The sequence below is a fragment of the Elephantulus edwardii genome, unplaced genomic scaffold (genome assembly GCF_000299155.1).
Source record: "Elephantulus edwardii isolate Elephantulus edwardi_28Jun2011 unplaced genomic scaffold, EleEdw1.0 scaffold00201, whole genome shotgun sequence".
Lineage (NCBI taxonomy): Eukaryota > Metazoa > Chordata > Mammalia > Macroscelidea > Macroscelididae > Elephantulus > Elephantulus edwardii.
The window spans coordinates 4,914,782-4,934,786 of NW_006399951.1; the positions used below are offsets into that span (position 1 = coordinate 4,914,782).

At 46.3% G+C, this 20,005-nt stretch overlaps 1 protein-coding gene across 2 annotated transcripts in view; it reads left to right on the forward strand.

The window, feature by feature from the left end:
- The first annotated feature begins 1,460 nt into the window (after positions 1-1,460).
- CETP (cholesteryl ester transfer protein, plasma) overlaps positions 1,461-20,005 on the forward strand; it is a 26,033-nt gene continuing 7,488 nt past the window's right edge. The window contains exons 1-11 of one of the 2 annotated variants that reach the window (XM_006897120.1): positions 1,461-1,578; positions 5,099-5,213; positions 11,165-11,299; positions 11,413-11,483; positions 11,681-11,768; positions 12,809-12,878; positions 13,082-13,142; positions 13,431-13,522; positions 14,818-14,997; positions 16,563-16,613; positions 18,768-18,935. In XM_006897120.1, the coding sequence (XP_006897182.1) occupies positions 1,461-1,578; positions 5,099-5,213; positions 11,165-11,299; positions 11,413-11,483; positions 11,681-11,768; positions 12,809-12,878; positions 13,082-13,142; positions 13,431-13,522; positions 14,818-14,997; positions 16,563-16,613; positions 18,768-18,935 (1,149 nt within the window). The remainder of the gene's footprint in view (positions 1,579-5,098; positions 5,214-11,164; positions 11,300-11,412; positions 11,484-11,680; positions 11,769-12,808; positions 12,879-13,081; positions 13,143-13,430; positions 13,523-14,817; positions 14,998-16,562; positions 16,614-18,767; positions 18,936-20,005) is intronic. The other variant, XM_006897121.1, reaches the window with a different exon arrangement.

Consider the following 20,005-nt stretch of genomic DNA (forward strand, 5'->3'; position numbering starts at 1 on the left):
GATTGATTTTGGAATTCAGATGCACTCTTATTGATTGTGCTTGGCTGTACATGTACATATCCTTCAAGATGTATCATGGGGGTGTTGCAACCAGTTGTGTATTTTATAAAAGGTATTTGTGATGCATAAATCATTGTACAAAATTCTATCATCTATCTCCAGCCTCATTTTGGTCACCAAGTCCCTATTTTCCAACTACTGATTTTTCTTCTCTCTTCCCAACTTTTTAATTCCAACCACCCATTATTATTAATGAATCTTGGTTGCATGTTTCATCACTTTCTGACTGCAAAAGTTGGTAGAAATCTTCTATTTCTTTTCCTCCTTTCGGCTCTAGATGTTGGTGCATATGTTTGAATGATAGTGGTATGAACAGGTCTTCCTTGTGTGAGTATGGATATTACCCTGTCACTCACAGCATCATATTTCAGGATGAATCTAGAAATGATTTTTTTTACTATGAATATGACTCCATTTTTCCTCACTTTTTCTTTCCCAGCTTACTGGGCATTGACGAGTTGAGGTGGACTGGCATGGGCCATTTTGAATCAATTATTTGAATCAAATATCTCTCTTCTGAGTGGTTGGAGGATTTGAACCTCCAGAGAGGCCCCTCTTTTCAGTTTGCAGCACAGCTGCGCAGGAAGTCCTCTGAAAGTCCTGAGCTCTCTCATGAGAGCACTGGGTCTTTGCGGTCTGTCCAATGACATCAAAAGAAAGGGAGGGCCAGTGTTGGAAACCTTTAGCACTCACTGGTGCCCTTTCTTGTATTTTCTTTTCAGTTGAGCTTTAATTTCCAGATGGGGAGTCCTGGTAGTGTAATCCGTGGTGAGTTGTGCTGTTAACCCGTAGGCAGCACCTCTCTGGAGCGTTGACCCCACTAGAAGTCCTGCAGGGAAAAGATTGACAATCTCCTCTATGTATTTGACAGCCTCAGACAAGCCCTGGAGGGGCAGCTGTGAGTTGGTTCAAACTCCACCTTCATGAGTGTTTTGAGGGTTTACCTACAACCACAGGCTTCAAATTTGGAGTCACTGTCAGGCAACAGTAGCTCCATTGTCACTGTACAACCAATGAGAGAGAAAGTTTTTTTTTAAATCAAGTTTTTTTCTTTTTCTTTTTTTTTTAATAAGAAGAAAAAATAAATTCTAGAAAAAGTATCCAAGAAACAGTTTTCCGGATGATGCAGAAGGTGGCAAGACGGGTTCATTGCGGGAGTCTCTGGGCCAGTACCCCAGTTAGACCGTGGCCCCAGGTCTGTGAAGGGGTGGGTGCTGCAGGGCAGGGCAGGGCAGGAAGACTTCGAATCCCCTCCCTGAGACCAGGAAGCTGCAGCAATCAGGGAAGGTCTTGCTGCCAGGAAAGTGCCTCATGTCCCGTGGGGCGTGGGGCAGGGAGGGCGTGCACATAAGAACTCTGGGCCAGCTACCCTGACCACTCTCCTGCCGCTGCCTGAGGACATGTTTGCTGCCATCCTGCTGGCCCTGGCCCTGCTGGGCAGTGCCCACCCCCGCTCCAAAGACCCCTCCTACGAGGCGGGCATTGTGTGTCGTATCACCAAACCTGCCACTCTGGTGTGTAAGTACCACCGCGCGTCCTCTGTCTGTCTCACCGGAGCCCCTTCTATGGATGTCTACTGTTTCGGGACCCCTCAACCCACAGGCTGCTCAGGGTAGCTGGAGCCCAGAGATGGGAGTGGCCTGAGCGAGATGGGCTAAGTAAAGCCACTTGGCTCTCTAAGGCTTTGGCCTTCAAGGTCAAGCTCTCTGATGAGTCTCTGCTGGGCTGAGGAGCCCAGCGTATCCAGGTCAACGCTGGGGATTCACAGTCATTCTGAGAGTTCAGTTAAGGTTTATAGCCGAGGTGCGTGGGGGATTCAGGCTCTAGTGAAGGTGAAGGGGTCAGTGTGTATTTGCTGGGAGGAGTGAGTCCGTCTGTCTGTCTGTGTGCCTTACTTATCTAGTGCTATTATAATTGTTGTTGTTATGTGCCATCGAGTCGCTTGTGACCCTATGTACAACAGCCCTAAACTCTGCTCTGTCCTGTGCCAATTGCACTGTCTCCGATACTCCTATCCCGATTATCCCAGTCACTGAATCAATCCACCTCATAGAGGGCCTTCCCCTCCTGCGCCATCCCTCTACCCTCCCAAGCACGATGTCCCTCTCCAAGGACTGGTCCCTCCTTAAAACATGTCCAAAATATGTCAGACGAAGTCTCAGAATCCTTGGCTCCAAGGAGCCGCCCGGTTTAACCCTCTCCAGAATGAATCTGTTTGTTTTCCTAGCAGTCCACGGTACTCTCAGTACTCTTCTCGATCAATTCTTCTATCCTTCCTAATCTTTGTCCAACTCTGTGACGCATAACAAGTGATTGCAAAGACCATGGCCTGTATCAGATGCACCTTAGTCTCCAGAGAGACACCATTGCTCTTCAGTACTTTGGAGAGGTCCCTAACATCAGACTTTTTCCATCACAAGACATCTTTTAATTTCCTGGCTACTGGTGCCGAGACTGTGGAGCCAAGCAAACTAAAGCTGTGTACAATCTCAATCTCTTCACCATCCATCCTGATGCTGCCAGTTGGACCAGTGGTGAGACTCTTTGTCTTCTTGACATTGAGCCTCAATCCATATTGGAGGCTGCAGTCCTTGACCGTCTGCAAGTGCTTCAGGTCGTCCTCAGATTCAGCAAGCAGGGTTGCATCATCTGCATAACTCAGATTGTTGATAGATCTTACACCAATCCTGACCCCACATTTCTCCTCATAGAGCCCAGCCTCCCGGATAATCTGGATGCTATTATAATAGTTGTTGTTTTTATGTGCTTTTGAATCAAGTCTGACCCACAGTAACCCCATGAAGAACAAATGTGACCTGCGTCCTATCCCGTGCCACCCTCACACTTCCTGACACACTAGAGCCCGTTGCAGCAGTCACCATGTCAGTCCACCTGGTTATAATACAGATACTGTAGATGCCTTATTATTCCCTCACAGGTTAGGTGTCTAGAAGTCTAAATTCAAGCTCTCGGGGTCACTGTTCTTTCTGTCAGCTTCGGAAGAAAGTAATTTTCCCACCTGTTTCTGTGGGCCTGAGATTCCTTGAAGTCTCCTTATGCCTTGCCCTTCCCCTGGGGTGAGCTTCCCAGTACGGGGACCGAGGGCTGAGGCTGGGCCCCTGCTGCTGCCTCTTCCATCTCCTTTTCTCTCCACATAAGACAAAAGGTCTACAGGCCGAAACTCCCCTCTCATCTGGTTATGACTGTAACCTAATGAGGGGCCTGGCACCCCACCCTGACCCCCTGAATTTATTGGCTGATATCATCTCAGATCACATCACGTGGGATGACTACATCATTATCAGCTTCTAAAGGTACCTCATTAATATCATGTTGTTGTTGTGTGTCTTCCAGTCAGAACTGGAACCCAGACATAACTCCCCTCCAGCGGGTTTTCAGAGGCGGTAAGTCGCCTGGGAGGAGATTGCCCACCTTTGTCTTGTGGGGCAGCTGGTGGATTTTAACTTTGTACCTTTGCAATATCAAAAATGTCATATAGCCCTGGTGTGTCCACGTGCCGTACAGCGGTCACTTGTGGGTGCTGTGAGGCTGAACACTGTGACATGGATGTGTGAAATGCGTTACTGGTTGGTTACCCAATGAGGACAGAGAGTGGGGTGGAGCTCCCCGATGAAAACAAGCTTAGAAGGAGGAGTGGCATCCACTTCTGTAATAGCTTGCCTCCGGAAACCCTATGAACCTGGAGAGAGGATGAAAGGCACCCAAGCGTTGAGGACTCTCCTTCATAGGGTCACTGTGAGTCTCCTGAGACTCGATGGCACTTAACAACAACAACCACGTTTGCGCTGGAAGCACAATTCCTGACCACTAAGCCACCTGAGTTCCCTGTTAACAACATGTTGTTGTTGTTGTTGTGTACCATCGAGTCAGAAATGACTCATAGCTGACTCTCCAGCAGGTTTTAGAGACTGTAATTCACATGGGAGATTTCCCATCTCTCTCCTGTGGAACAATTAGTGAATTTGAACCACCAGCCTTTGTGTTTGGAGTGCAACTCCTTACCACTAGGCCATCAACAACACCCTCCCCCCTAAAAAAAATTCTTCATTGCTGTCAAGTCAGAACTGGTGCCTAGTGGATCCTCCAGCAGGTGTCAGGAGATTGTCCTTCTTTCTCCCACAGCATGCTGGTGGATACAAACCATCAGATAGTTTCTGCCTTTGGGATCACAGAGCAATGCTCCGTGGACTGTTGTTGTTGTTATGTGCTGTCAAGTTGCCTGCGACTCATGGTGACCCTATGTACAACGGCTTTCAATCCTGCTCTATCTTGAGCCAACCTCATTGTCTCTGACACACCTACCCCCATAACCCCAGTCACGGAATCAATCCATCTCATCTAGAGTCTTCCTCTCCTGAGCTGTCCCTCCACTCTCCCAAGCATGTTGTCCCTCTCCAAGGACTCATCCCTCCTTGCAATATGTCCAAAGTATGTCAGACGGAGCTTCAGAATCCTTGCCTCCGAGGAGCAGCCTGGTTTCACCCTCTCTAGGATGAACCTGTTTGTTCTCCTAGCAGTCCATGGTATATTCAAGACTCTTCTCCAGTACCACAGCTCACAGGCATCAATTCTCTATCATCCTTAGTCATTGTCCAGCTTCCTGATGCATAGCAAAATGGTCACCCTGTTCTCTCATGGACTATGTCACCAGAATTCCCTTCCACTATATAAAGGGAGGTTTGATGCAGTGATCTCTGAAACCAGACTATTCAGAAGTGTGAGACCCAGGATTGTAGACTTTGTCCATTAGAGGTGTATTTGGGGTCACAGCATGGTCTGAGTGAGTCTGGGGCTAGGGTGACTGGGATAGGGGTGCCATTTGACTAAGACCATGGGATTTCTGTGGATCAGGATACAGAGGCTGAGGTCTAACTGGGATCTCTGGCTGGGGTCAGAGGTCAGAGAATAGTCATTTAACTCATGCCTAGAACGAGGCCATGTCGGTCATCCCTAAACTCTGATACTTGATGATGGGCTCACCCTCATCCAGAGTCCAAGCCACTGTCCACCCTTCCAGTGAACCAGGAGACCACCAAGGTGATCCAGAAAGCCTTCCAGCGAACCAGCTACCCAGATATCCAGGGGGAGAAGGCCGTGATGTTCCTCGGGCAAGTCAAGTATGGTCTGCACAAGTGAGTTGGGCCTGGGTATGAATGGCACTGGGGGAGAGGACTGGACAGGGGGGACTCGGTCCTTTCCACCTGGTATGAAGGATGGCAGTTACAGTGTCCCCTCAGTAGTTATAAATCTTCATCCCTCCCTGCCCCACCCACACCTGGCCACACCTGTGGTGTTTATTGGAGTAAATTAAGAGTCCCAAGAAGATTTGGACCTTGACGGGGGACTTTGCCACTGGCCCCCCAGGCAGCTCGGGACAGAATTGGAACAAGGGGAGGCAAAAAAGAGCAGGTTGTTGACTTGACGTGGGGTGACAGCAACAACCCAGTGCACTGTAGGGACCCGACACCATATTTCACCTCACACACATCAGTTAAAGCCAGTTGCTGACCGATGGCAACCCCTGAGGGCTTCCGTGGCTGACTTTACAAAAGTGGACAGCCGGGTCTTCCTTTCTTCCAGGTACCTCTGAGTGGATTTGAACCTCCGACCTTTCAGTTAGCTTGTTAGCCATTTGTACCAGGCACAGAGTCCTGATCTGCACCACCTCCTCCTAATGGTCCTGTTTAACAAAAGTTTGGGATCGGCCCTGTCCTCAGGGGGCATGGAGTCGATACATCTGCTTGAAGTCCCTCAGGAAGAGGCTTGCTCTTTGTCCTAAAGCCAATTTCTCCACCACAAGAAAGAGAGAGAGAAGGGAGGGAGAGAGGGAGGAAGGGAGGAAGGGAGGGAAGAGAGTGAACTTAACCCAGGTGGACTGTAGACTGTTAATGCGATACTGGGGTTCTTGTTAAAACCGTTAGCCAGTGTGAACAACACGGGGAGCCACTTAATCTTTTCTCATAACACTCCGGCTGCCTAGCTCAGCTGTGGTGCCGTGTGACTTTGAGCTTCAGTTTTCTCTTCTGTAAAATGTGGCTAGTGCCTACGTTAACCAGCATCACAAGAGATTGTTATTTTCTTATGTGTCAGTGTCAACTCATAGCTGACCTTCCAGCAGGCTTTAAGAGCCTTCCAATCACATGGGAGAAGGGCATTGCTCATCTTTCTCCAGCAGGGCAGCTGGTGGGTTTGAACCACATACTTTTGAGTTGACTGTGCAGCTCCTTACCGTTAGACCACCAGAGTTCCTCACGAGAGGCTAGAGATGGCAAAAGCACCTTGAAAAGTTGAAAGATAGATTATCCTTACTAAGTCGGCAATAACTTAATAAACTTAGACTGCCATAAAGTCAATTTTGTTACTATATAATATTTATTGAAAATAGATATGGGTGGATAGAGAGAAAATGCAATTGGCTATGAGGGATATTAACATAAGCTGATACTAGTTATAATGAGAATTCTTTAAGTAGTCACTCTCTTTTAAAAGAAGAATAAAAAAGGTGGGGGGGGAAGCAGAAAAGAGTAGGACAAGGGGAATGAGAGAACATAAACGTGAATTCTTCCTGCTGAGCATGGTACGTTCCAAGGCTATTACATTTTCTCTGGATCCCACATCTGACCCATCACACTCTAATCTTGGGATGTGAGCCAGCAACATGGCCTTTAAATTTTGGAGCTCACCAGCTCCCACAACCTCGTGAAGTGGCTGCCTGCTGTCTGACCTGAGTATTGTGGGTTGTCAGCCTAAGACAGACTAAGAAACAGCATGTGGCCAGTGAAAACTAGCAGAAGATGAGCACCTAGGTCGGAAGCCACTTAAAATACAAATAATGTGTACTGCATTGAAACAGATGACAGAGAGAACTGTTTCAAAGGGATATATGATTAGGTATTATTGTCATGACAGGAGTCTAGAGTGAAGGCTGCACAGCGGAGTGGACTAGGGCGGGGGAAGGATTGTATAACAATAAAAAAATTTTTATTTTATGTTTCATAGGGGCAGGGAGAAAAGTGCAACAATGAATGAATGGAAATCCAATGTCTCTGTAAACTTTCATTAAAATTAATAATAATAAAAAAATAACCAAAAATAAAATATAACTAGGGAAGAATGACTATGAGACTTTGGTGGCCTGGTGGTAAAAAGCTGCCCTGCAATCCTAAAGGCTATGGGGTTCAAGTCCACCAGTTGCTCTGTGGGAGAAGGACGGACGTTCTTGGGTGGGGTTTTTGTTTGTTTGTTTGTTTTGGTGGGTGGGATTTTTCCCCTTTTTTTTAGGATGGACATACTTCTGTACGATTAACTGCTCTGAAACCCTCTGGAGGGCCAGCTATGAGTCAGTTCCAACTAAACATAACAACAACAACAACAACAGGAACGATCTACCTCCTCAGAGTCGATTCATTCTTTGCTGTCAAGTCAGAATTGACACAAAGCAGGTTTTCAGATGCTGACAATTACTGGAGAGGAGATTGTCCATATTTCTCCTGCATAACAGCTGGTGGATTTGAACTGCTTACCTTTGAATTGACAGTGCAATGTCTCACCCACTAGGCCAAGAGGATCCTCTCAAAGTTGAGTAGACTACAATGATGTGGATGGAGTAAAATTTTCAAGATCTTCGTTCGTTGATGTGGCACAGCTCAACATCCATTAATATATAGGAATGTGGGATGCACAAATAGAAATCTAGTTGTTGTTGTTGTTGTTGTTGTGTACCGCAGAGCTGGAACCAACCCACAGCTGACCCTCCAGCAGGTCTCAGAGGTAGCTAATCATAGAGGAGGAGATTGTCCGTCTTTCTCCCATCAAGCAGCCGTGTCTTCAAGATCGTAGCACTGCTTCTTGCCACTTCAAAATGGAATAAATACATCAAGATCAACATCCCAGGCATTAATAAGCTGAGCTGGGCTAAAACTGACCATTTTGGGTCGGACAATCATATACTCTCCTATGATAATTGAAAGGGAATGATGAGACATCCATTGTCCTAAAGAACATTTCAACATCTATCCTAAAATACACTCCTGTCAGTGACAGAATATTATCTACAGAAGATTAGCTAATATAACTATTATCCAAATTTACACACCAAGCAGTAATGCAAAAGATGAAGAAATTGAATATTTATAGCAACTTCTGCAGTCTGAGCTTGATCAAATATTCAGATATCACATATCACATGCACTGATAATTACTGATGATTGGAATATGAGAGCAAAAATAAAGAAGACTAATTGATAATTGGAAAAAGATATTCTTGCTGATAGAAATGACTCTGGAGATCACAGAACAGAATTTTACAAGATCGATGAGCTGAGTTCCCTCCCCACCCTACCCCCGGCCTTGGGCCCCAGGGCCTTGTTCTGGGCACCAGCATCAAGGAGTCAGCTGCCACCCGGGTCATTGTAGCTCCATGCTAGTGGGAGCTGAGCTGTAGCTTCACAGCAAAGCACCACCCACCTCTGCTTAGACAGACTAGGAAGCAGGATTGGCTATCCACTTCCGAAATAATGGGCCTTCAAAAACCCTGTGAACAACGGAGGAGCACAGTTAGGTACAATACTTCTAGATTGGAAATCACTAATGAGGAGAACATAGAATATGCAAAGTATGAATGTCAGAAAATTGGAAGTTGTAAAAGTGAAATGAAATGCATGAAGATAGATACAAGAGGCAATACTGAGCTGAAATGGACCATATTTGCCACTTTAAACCAGACAATCAGATGATCTATTATGCTGGGAATGAAAAAATGAGGAAGAATGGTGCTGCGTTCCTGTCTATTTTAAGAGGATCCGCATTCCTCATTTCTCCACATCAGAGTCATTTTATTTTCATTCCCATGAAATAACATTTTAGATATTTTTTCTAAAAAAGGCCATTTCAGGCAAAAGACATGGAAGGAGGAAGATACTCCAGTGGCAAATGGACACATGGAGAAATGCTTCGAATCACGGGCAATAAGAGAGATGCAAATTAAAACCACAATGAAGTACCATCTCACTCCAATAACAGTGGCAAAGTTTAACAGGGCAGCAAGTAATAAATGTTGGAGAGGATGTGATGAGAAAGGAACTCTTACACATTATTGATGGGATTGTTAAATGGTACAACCAATATGGAAGGCAGTTTGGTGCTTCCTCAAAAAGCTGAACATAGAAATTCCATACGACCCAGCTATTTCACTAGTTGGAATATACCCTGAGAAAATGAGAACTGAGCCACAAACGGAGATTTGTATACCAATGTTAATAGCAGCATTATTCATCATCACAAGAACATGGAAACAGCCCAAATGGAATGGAACTGATTGAGAAATTATGATATATTCACACAATGGAATACTATGCACCATTCCAGAGCAATGATTTTGTAAATTATTACCTAACTTGGGAGGGACTGGAGAGCATTATGTTGAGTGAACTAATTCAGTCCCACAAGGATAAATATTGTATAAAACCATTATTGTAGAATGAGTATAAGGATCCAAGACGGGGTATGAGCAGGGGGAGGGGGGATAAATCATCAGGTTGTATAATTTGATGGGTGGGGGGGTGAGGGAAATTGAAATAATTTGTTTTTGAAAATAGTGTATTCAAATTGTGTAAATAAACTAGTAGAAAGTAAAAAAAATTTAAAAAAGTGATTCCCACAGGATATGAAAACTATTTAACAATATCATTAATAACACGTACAAAAGAAAAAAATAAAGTTTTTTTAAAAAGCCCATTTAAAGATCCATCCTGAACTACAATTCTGTGAATGATAGGATACTATTCATATATATGCAAAGAAAACCTGTTAATACAACTATTATTTAAATAAATATATGCACCAACAATTAAAGCCCAAGAACAGGAAATTGAGGATTTCTACCAACTTTTGCAGCCTGAAATTGACAGAACACTCAATCAAGGTGCATTAATAATAATTGTTGACTGGAATGCAAAGGTAAGAAACAAAGGCCTGGTAATTGGAGATTATTGACTTGGTGACGGAAATGAAGCTGGAGAACCAATGACTTGATTTTGGACAATCATTGCAAATACCTTTAAAAAAACACAGACACAAATGGTGATGAACAACACAGGAATCAGACTGACTACGTCTGTGGAAAAAATTGTAGGGAAAGCTTAATGTCAGCAGGTGGAGCCAGACCAGGTGCTGACTGTGTCACAGATCATCAATTCCTCAAGTGCAAGTCCAAATTGAAGCTGAAGAAAATGATGACAATTCCACAGGAACTAAAATATCACCGCGGGTCTATCCTACCTGCAGTGAATAAGCATCTCAAGACTAGCTTTGAGGCATCGAACACTAACAATTGAAGACCAGATGAGCGGTGGGGTGACATCAAGGACATCACAAAGGAAGAAAGCAAAACGTAGTTGCCAGGGCAGAGGAAAAACAAAATACCAAATGGTGTCAGAAGAGATTCTGAAAATTGTACTGAAACATTCTTGGTGCTACTTTAACGATGCTGCATTCCACATGTTGAAGCCAGGCCGAGGATGGGGCTAGACAAGAGCTGTTGTTGTTGATGTTGTTGTTGTCATTATTGTCAGAACTGACCCTTAGCTGATCCTCTGGTGGGTTTTCAGAGGCAGTTAATTGCATGAAAGGAGATTGCCCATCCTTCTCCCATGGAGCAGCTGGTGGCCTCGAACACCGTGCCTTCAGGATTGCAGCACAGCTTCTTGCCGCTAGGCCACCAGAGCTCCCAAGAGGAGAGGATGAAAAAGTCTGATTGTGTCCTCCCATCTTCCCTGCTTCTGAACCTCTGCTCTTGCTTTCTGGATTCCTCACTGAAATAACCCTCTGAGCACCCCTGAGACTTAAGGACAATTCCTCATGCTGCCTTCCCCTAACCCTAACCCTAACCCTAACCCTCCACATCTCAGTCAGGCGAGGAGGGTGTGGGAAGAGGGTGAGACAAGCCTCCTCTTATTTTCCTCTACACTCTCTCATCCCACTCAGTGGCTGCACACCCCGCCTTCCAGAATCCCTCTTCCAGGAAGCTCTCCGGGTTCATTCCTGCTCTTGTTATTACAAGTGACATGTATGGCTGTTCTCCCAGCATACAGATCAGCCACCTGTCCATCGCCAGCAGCCAGGTCAAGCTGGTGGAAGACAAATCCATCGACATCTCCATTCAGAATGTGTCCACGATTTTCAAGGGGACTCTCCACTACGGCTACACCGGCGCCTGGGGGTGAGCATTCCCACTCAGCGACTCTGCACGTTGCAGGGGCAGGACCACCCACCCTCTGACCCTCCCAGGGCAGGCGGGCTGAATGAAGGTCTGGGATGTTTGACTCTTTGCAGGCTGGGCATCAGTCAGTCTGTGGACTTTGAGATCAACACTTCCATAGACCTCCAGATCAACACGGAGCTGAGTATATACCCTGTCCACAGGGAGGCAGGGAGGTGGGACTCCAGGGCAGCAGGGCAGGGTGGGGAGAGTAGCCAGAGGCTGCCACCGAGGCAGGGCCTGGGAACTGAGCGGGATGACCGAGCTCCCGAGGCCTGGACAGCATGTAGACGCTGCCCGGTGGCCGAGGCTACCTGACATGATGTTTTGACTTTTCTGCAGCCTGTGACTCTGGCCGCGTGCAGGCCGATACTTCCGACTGCTACTTGTCTTTCCACAAGCTACTCCTGAACCTCCATGGGGAGCGTGAGTAAGTACTGACCCCAACAGTCCCCTCCCTCCTGCCGTCCATAAGCACCTTTGAGTGTGGAGGGGTGGGGGTGTCCCCTGCCCTATGAGCAGCCAACTCTGGGGGGCCAGCACCTCAGGGGAGTCATTTTCTTCTCCTTCTCATTAGTAACCTCTAAAAGGACTGAACAGAATCATTAACACTTGTTTAGAATTTCTTTGATCCCAAGCGTTTTTCCAAGCCAACTACGGATTCTGTTATTATCACGATTTTTGCATGTGAGGAAACTGAGACACAGAAAATCTAGGAAAGGGGGAAGGAGGGAAGAATCTCATCTCCACTTTCTGCACTGGGCATCCCAGGCTTTACACCAATCCACAGCTAGGATTCCAAGCCAGTGCCTGCTGCTTCCTGTGGGCCAAACACTGTGCTAAAGTGATTAAGTTAAACCCCACAACAATCCTTGAGCAGGTGCTGCTACTATCCCCATTTTAAAGATGTGGAAACTGGATCGCAGAAGTTAAGTAAGTCCCCCAAGGACACATAGCTCTCCTTTCATGGGTAGAATCTGCATCCAGCATCTTGTAGTACCAGCACTTCAGCGTCTGGTCCCTACAGAGAGGTAGTCTTTGTCTTGGCTAATCTCCAGTTAAGGAGCTGGGAGCAGCCCCATTTCTCAGTAGGTACCACTGAGGCTCAGAGACAAACAGGGACATGTGCAAGCCAAGGAGGAAGCTGGGAAAGTGGGAGGAGCCCTCACTTTAGGCCTCTGACCACCTGCCAGTGCTGGGCAGGTGTGAGTGTGATGGGAACAGGGGTCTCTTGCGGGACTCTGGGATGTTACTGTGCTGACAAGTCAGTGCTGAATCCCAGCTCTGTGATGCCTAGCACTGGCTTTGCCTCTCTGAGCCTCAGTGTTCTCAGCTGTAAAATGGGCATGATAGAGCTTGTCTCCAGCCAAGACAAAGGTCCCAAGGGCCCCGTCGCTGGCAGAGTCCAAAGCATTAGTGCTCACTGACCACCAAACTGGAAGGTGTTGACTGCGTGTTCGCTTCCCTCAGCCCTGGGTGGATCAAGCAGTTGTTCACAAACTTCATCTCCTTAACCCTGAAGTTGGTCCTGAAGAGACAAGTGAGTAGGCTTGCTGCCCTGCACAGCCCTGCCATCCAGGGTTGTGCCGAAGGGCCTGGGCCCACCTTGCTGCCTTCCCTTCCTGGAGAATGTGCCCACTGTGGCCAGGTTCCCTTGCCCGTTCCAACACTGCTACCCCACCCCAGCAAGAGGGAGGTCCTTCTCCGACCTCCTACCACGCCCCTTCTCTGACCTCCTTCCAGGTCTGCCAAGAGATCAATGTCATCGCTAATATCATGGCTGACTTCGTCCAGATGAGGGCCGGTGAGTGCAGCTCAGCCCATGTGCCTTATTTAGAAGGTAGTGTGGAAGCCAGAAGGTCATTGGTGGCTCCTGTGTAACCCACTGGCTGGTCTCATAGCCCTCTGACACTTATGGCTAGCTATGGTCAGGCAGCCCTGAGCCTATGCACCCCAGGACCCACTTCACGGGTGGAATCACTGGAGCTGGAGACCAAGGCCCTAATTTGCAGAGGAGGATGGGTTAGTGAATCAAGGCAGGGGGCGACTAGACCCCAACGTGAGGCCTTGTCTCAGTGCTTTCCTCCCACAGCGGACTTCCTCTCAGACAAAGACATTGAGGTGGACATTTCCCTGACTGGATCACCTGTCATTAAAGCTACCTACCTGGAATCTCATCACAAGGTAAAAGTGGTGGGAAGGTGGGAAAAGGGACTCAGTCTCCCTGGGTGTTCCTCAGGCTGAGTCCTTATAGATGCCCTGATGCCCACCCTAACTTCATGGTCATGGAGACCAGGAGCCCACTCCTCTGAGAGCCAGTCTAAGGTCAAGGCCATTGTACCCTTTCAAGGGCCTTTCCCGATGTCACAGGAAGCAGAACCCATGGCTTTGAGTCCTCTTGGCCAGCACTAGGATTCCCAATTCCACAATCTCAGGGAAGCCCCAGGCCCTTGCTAAGGACTCCCCTGTATTCTTGATTTTTTTTTTTTTTTACCAATAGTTTGGGAAATTGCACCTTGAGAAAACCTGACAAACTATCTGGACCCTCTATTACTTTGGATAGAGTTTCTGTTACTGCAGCCAAATGACTCAAAATAACAACACTTTGAACAAGATAGAAATTTGTTCCCTTCCTTCCTATTGGTCCAAGTGTACAAGTCCCAGGCTCCTTCCCACTTGTTGCTCTGCCATCTTCAGGTGTTGTCACCTACATGAGCCAAGATGGACTCACCTGATCACTACTACGTCCACTCCTAGTCAGGGGAAATGGAAAGACAGGGCATTGGACCTTTCCTTTAAAGACATGGCCTAGAAGTCACTCCCATCATATCTGCTAGGCAGAAATTGGTCACATGGCCACATGTAGTTTCAAAGGAAGCAGAGACGCATATTCTAATTGCCATGAAGCCTTTTCAAAAATGAGCATTTCAGAACCCAGAGCGTGGGGGGAAATGGATTTGAGGAGACAACTGGCCACCTCTGTGGTAGAACTTCTCCCTCAAAAATGTACGAAAATGATAGTTTCAGGGTTTCCGAGTACAAAATGTACACATAAAGTTTACAAAATGACAGTTTCAGGTGCTGACACTCACAGGATGATGGGATAGAAATTGGAAAGTGGCTTGTTTACTTGATTTGGGCTTCCGGGGGCTGATGGCCCATTGGCTGTCTGCTCTCTGAAGGTGCAGTGTCTGGAGATCAGCCATGGTGGAGCTGGGAGCATGGGGGCCTGGGTGTTTTGACGAGGAGACTTGCTGAGACCATGTCTGTCTAGTTCATCTTACATAGTGGTTGAGGCGTAGCAAGCACCTAGGGAATATTGAATGAATGGCAGACCTGCTGGATGCAGCCCTTTCACAACCATCTCCTCCCCTGGACCCTGGACTGGATGCTTCCCAGGGCTCTTCTTGGTGTCATGGAAGTTGAGACATGGGACAGGTGATATACCATGGTCCAGCGAGTACCCCTGCTTTCTCCAGGGTCACGTCATCTATAAGAATGTTTCGGAGGACTCCTCCCTCCCCACCTTCTCCCCCAGCCTCCTGGGAGACTCTCGCATGCTCTACTTCTGGTTCTCTGAGCAAGTCCTAGACTCCCTAGCCAAGGCTGCATTCCAGGATGGCCGTCTGATGCTCAGCCTGTCAGGAGATGAGTTCAAGGTAAGTAGCGCAGACCGGGCTGAGGGGAGAAGCCATACATGTGTGTGATGCAGAGACATATGTGCACAGGCTGAGGAGGAAGGAGTTTTAACAAGTAGGTACAGAAGTTATAGACCTACGAGAGTCCAGAATGAAGGCTGCATAGTGGCGTGGACTCGGGGATGGGGGAGAATTGTACACCAATGAAAGAATTTTTCTTTTACTTTTCAAAGAGAAGAGCGAGCTGGGGGGCAGGGTTGGGCAGGCAGAAACGTGCAACAAGGAATGAATGGAAACCCTGTAAACGTTCATTAAAAAGAATAATAAAAAAATAAATATTAAAAAAAGGTCATAGACCATCTAACCCCGAGCAAAATGATGGATGCCCAGCATCTAAATAGTGCAGCACGGGGTGAAGGTTTGTCTGCTTCGACATAAGAGTCAGAGCCGACTTGATGGCACTTAGCAGCAACAACCTGCTGATAAGATCCCGGGTGGCCCACACGGTAGAGTGGCAATAACTGAAAGGTTGGTGGGTGGGGTGCACACCCAGATGTGCTTACTTTGGAAAGACGATCAAGTTGGAATTGACTCACAGGGGACCCTTCAGTGTTTTCAGACGCTGTTGATTGCACAAGAGGAGATTGCCCATGTATCTCCCATGGAGCAGCTGGTGGACTGGGAGTACAACTCCATATCCACGATGTCATTGAAAACCCTTTGGGGTAGCATTCCATTCTGATACACAGTCAGAGCTGACACAAATACTAGTTGTCTGTGCTGGACGCTTAAATAGGTGTGCAGAATTGGGTACATAGTAGGTATGCACAAAGGGATAGTCATATATTTGGCTTGAGTTGTCATCACACTCACTCAGTGAATTGCATGTAATTGTTGCCTCCATTGAACAACAACAACAAAAAAAGACGACGACGACATAAAAGCTTGGAGCAGTTAGGTGACTTGCCTATGCTCAAAAGAGGTGTCTCCAAAGCCTGTATTGGTTACCGGAAGCTAAGGGAGTGCTAGTGGCTTAGTGGTAAGAAGTTGGGTGCTGTCAACCGAGTGGCACAAGATTCTAATTGTGGACACAAGATTGTGTCCAGCTTCTCCATGGGAGAAGGATGAGAAGTCTCCTCCCATGTGATTTACAGCCTCTGAAAACTAGCTGGAGGCCCGGCTAGGAGGCAGTTCCAGCTTGACAGCACGCAAAGTAACAGCAAGACACTTAAGTTGTTTTCCAGTCAACACTCTTCATTGAACCACAAGGGAAACCGAGTTTCACAGAGGGGAAGAAACTTGCCCAGGGTCCCAAAAGCTTATGAATGACAGAGCAGGGATCAGAAGCCAGGCCTTCTGCTACTGATCAGGGGCTTCTGCCCACCTTACCCTGGCCAGAGCTCCTGAGATCTTGATCTGGAAAAGGGTAGGAGTTAGCTTTGGGGAGGGACTCAGCCATTGCCACCCCACCCTCTCTCTCTCTCTGTGAAGTTTCTCTCTCAGGGCTGCTGACCTTCTTAACTCTTACTGTTGCCCATCATTTATATATATATATATATATATATATATTTTTTTTTTTTTTTTAGGCAATGCTGGAAAGCCACGGTCTCAGTACCAACCAGGACATCTTACAGGAGGTAATAACAACCATGGGTGTGTTTAATCACATACACTTCTGTAATGCTGCTCTTCCATCAGGAGTTCCCCAAAACAATCGATGACAAGAATTGTAATGGCTAACACTACATCCCTTCTAGGTGACAAGCACTGAACTAAAAGTTGTATCTCATCCCTTCCTTCAGGGTTCCAAGTGGCCCGTTGTTGTTGATAAGTGCCACTGAGTTGAGTACGACTCAGAGTGACCCTATGAAGAAAAGATGAGGCAATCTGCTCTTCTGAAGATTCAGTCTTAAAGGACTTTTCTTGGTGAGCTCTGGTGGCCTAGTGGCAGGAAACTGCACTGCAATCCCAGAGGTGCGCAGTTCAAATCCACCAGATGCTCTGCTGAAGAAGGAGGTACAACTGCCTCCTGTACCAGTCAGATCCAATTTGACGGTACACACATAAAAAGGATAAATAAATAAAAATATTTTAAAAAAGGACTTTTCTTGGTCCTATAAGGCTATTACGAGTCAGAATAAATATGATGGCAGTTTATATCTCTATACTAAATTATGAACAGTTTCTTCAAATATTTTTCAATTAACTAATTTTTTTACCTACCTATCTAATCTGTTTCTTTATCCATGGAATTTTTTATTTCAATATCAACTTTTTTCTGTCTAGAAATTCTATTTAATTGGTTTTCAAATAGAACTACTTTCCCCTCTCTGGAATCCTGCCATTTTATGATGATTTCTCCCTTTAAAAAATGATGATTTTATAATTTCTTCTGGATCGTTCAATTATGTCAGATTCTTGGAGTACCTCTGTGCTTACTTGTTGTGCATGCTAGTTCATGACAGATTGCTTTCCCCAGTTTGTAACTTTTTGTCTGATTGTAAGATTACATATAGTGGAGTTGGTTTTCCTGTGAACATATTCTGCACCCTGTGTTACCTAAATGCCCTTTGAGAGTGGCTTTGCACTTATTTCTGCTGGGGATTACAGAGATCACGCCATACATTGCCATGCCAATATACCATTTCAGGAAATCCTGCATCTGCTGTGGTATTAACGCTTATACCAGGCCTGCATGTGCCTGGCCTTGGCCTTTCCATTTATGGTCCTACCTCCACCCCAATGTTCCTTGTGACTTCCTTTGGTGAGTAATTTTCTTTCTTTTTCACCAAAGTGAAACAGCTTCATCCTCTGAAGGTGTCAGGCCAATGTAATCAGAATCTGTATCCAGGTCCTCTTCTCTCTGGCCCCCTACATGTAGTGATGGCTTTGAATTCACTCTTCTTAGGCGGATTATCCCTTTTTAAATTTTGAAAGCTCCTGTGTAGTAAATAAAACCTTCCCTGGAACGTGCTCGTTGGTTCAGTTCTTTGTGTGAGAAGGGGGCTTCCCAAGCTCGGTTCAGAGGTCCTGCTGACCCGCCAGCCCATCTCAGGCCACACTTCCCAGACCCACCAGTTGCCTGCTGTTCTTGTTTTCTTTGTTCTCCACCTTCTTCTACCATCTGCCCAGAATGCTTTCCACTCTCTTCCCCACTGAGTTGGCCTCATTCTTAGGGCAGGCTTCCCTGACCTCTTAAAGGCTCTCTCAGCCAGATGTGTCCTTCCTCCAAAATACTGCCTAGTTGCAACTTTCCACTTCTTTATGAGTTTATTTAGCAAATTTGAGAAATGTTGAGCTTCCTCAAAGTAGAGATCACGTCTATTTCATTTTTTACTATATCCCCACCTTCTGAGGGTTGAAGCCTGGTCAGTACTCTATAAATACCATTTAATAAAAACAATAAGTCCTGTTCTAATTGATTGATGCAGATTATCTAATTCAATTTTCACAACCATCCTATGAGGTCAATACTCTCATCTCATTTAACAGGTAAGAAAGGTGAGACAAAGAAGGCTATAAGTGCAAGCACCTTTACCAAACAGAACAGAACTTGAGCAGAACAAGGAGCAGCATCACTGCTACACAGAAAACTGAGGGCCCAAGAGGACCAGGGTCATGCCCAAGTCACAAGGCCAATTAGTGCTGGGTGGGGCCGAGCATGAAGGCCGAACTGTTCCCCTTTCCCCTCTCAACCCTAGGACCCGAAGCCAGCTTTCTCCTTATATTTTTGTCACAGAGACTACAGTTGTTCTCATTGGTCTTTGTTCTGGATTCCTTGTCTCCTACAGCTTTTTGGGGGCTTTCCCCTGAACCAGGCCCAGGTAACTGTCCATTGCCTGAAGATGCCCAAGCTCTCCTGTCAAAGCCAGGGCGTCGTGGTCAGTTCTTCTGTGATGGTGACATTCGTCGTCTCTCAGCCAGGCGGACAACCCTTTGTGACTTACACTTTTGAAGAGGTAAGATGGGGCTGATAAAAGTGGGGAGCAGGGGACCTAGCCCAGTGAGGGAACATCTGGGCATCTCAGAAATCTCCAAATTCCTCTCACCTATCTCCACTGTGATTGTTTTTTTGTTTTTGTTTTGAAGCATGGCTTTCCTTCAGATATCATATGATGCAAGCTTTAAGGGGCACATTTGAAGGTTTCAACAGTTTTGGTACTGTTCTTCTTTTTTTTTTTCTCTTTTTTCCGAATTAATAAAGTTTATTTCTAGTTCGAACCCAGGCTCCCACGTGCTGACACAGCAGCATCCACCCGAGAGCCCCCTTTGGTACTTTTCTAGTTCATAAGCTGAGTGATGGGACATAAGTGCCTGTCACGCCTGCCCACAACCCTTGTCCATATCTGCTGAGGCTGCACGAGTTTATGAATTCAGAATTTTGTGGCTTTTGGAGAGATACGTGTGATATATTACAGAACACTCCAAATGGGGTTGAGTGGTGCTCCATGGTCTACTTGATATCACTCTCTTTCCCTTACACACACACACACACACACACACACAGAGTCAATTTCAACTCAGGGCAACCCTCCTTTGGGGTTCCGAGGCTATAAAATCTTCATTGGAGGAGACCGTCTATCCTCTCCCTTGGAACAGCTAAATGGATTCCAATTGCCAACCTTTTAGTTTGCAGCCCAACACCCATTACACTACACCACCAGGGTTGCTGAATATTCACTGGAAATGACGTAAAACCTGTAAACGGTCTTCCATCTCAATGACCAGGTTTTGCTGACAAATTTAAGAGAGAAAATAAAAAATCTATATTCAGAGCTTGTTTGATTTTGGAATGGCAGATAAGGAACTGAGGACCAGCATTATCCCTAATGCTTTCTCCCTCCTCCAATATTTCTTAATACGTAAGAAAGTAAAGATAAAAGGAATGCATGGACATTCTGGGAAAAAGTATTATGAAATCCACAGTCATGCAGAGTCCTCTTGCATAAAGGACTTGACAAATGTGGACACTGGGCAGGTGCATTTCCTTCTGGTGGTTTCCTTTCTTTCGTTTTCTCCCTCTTTCCTT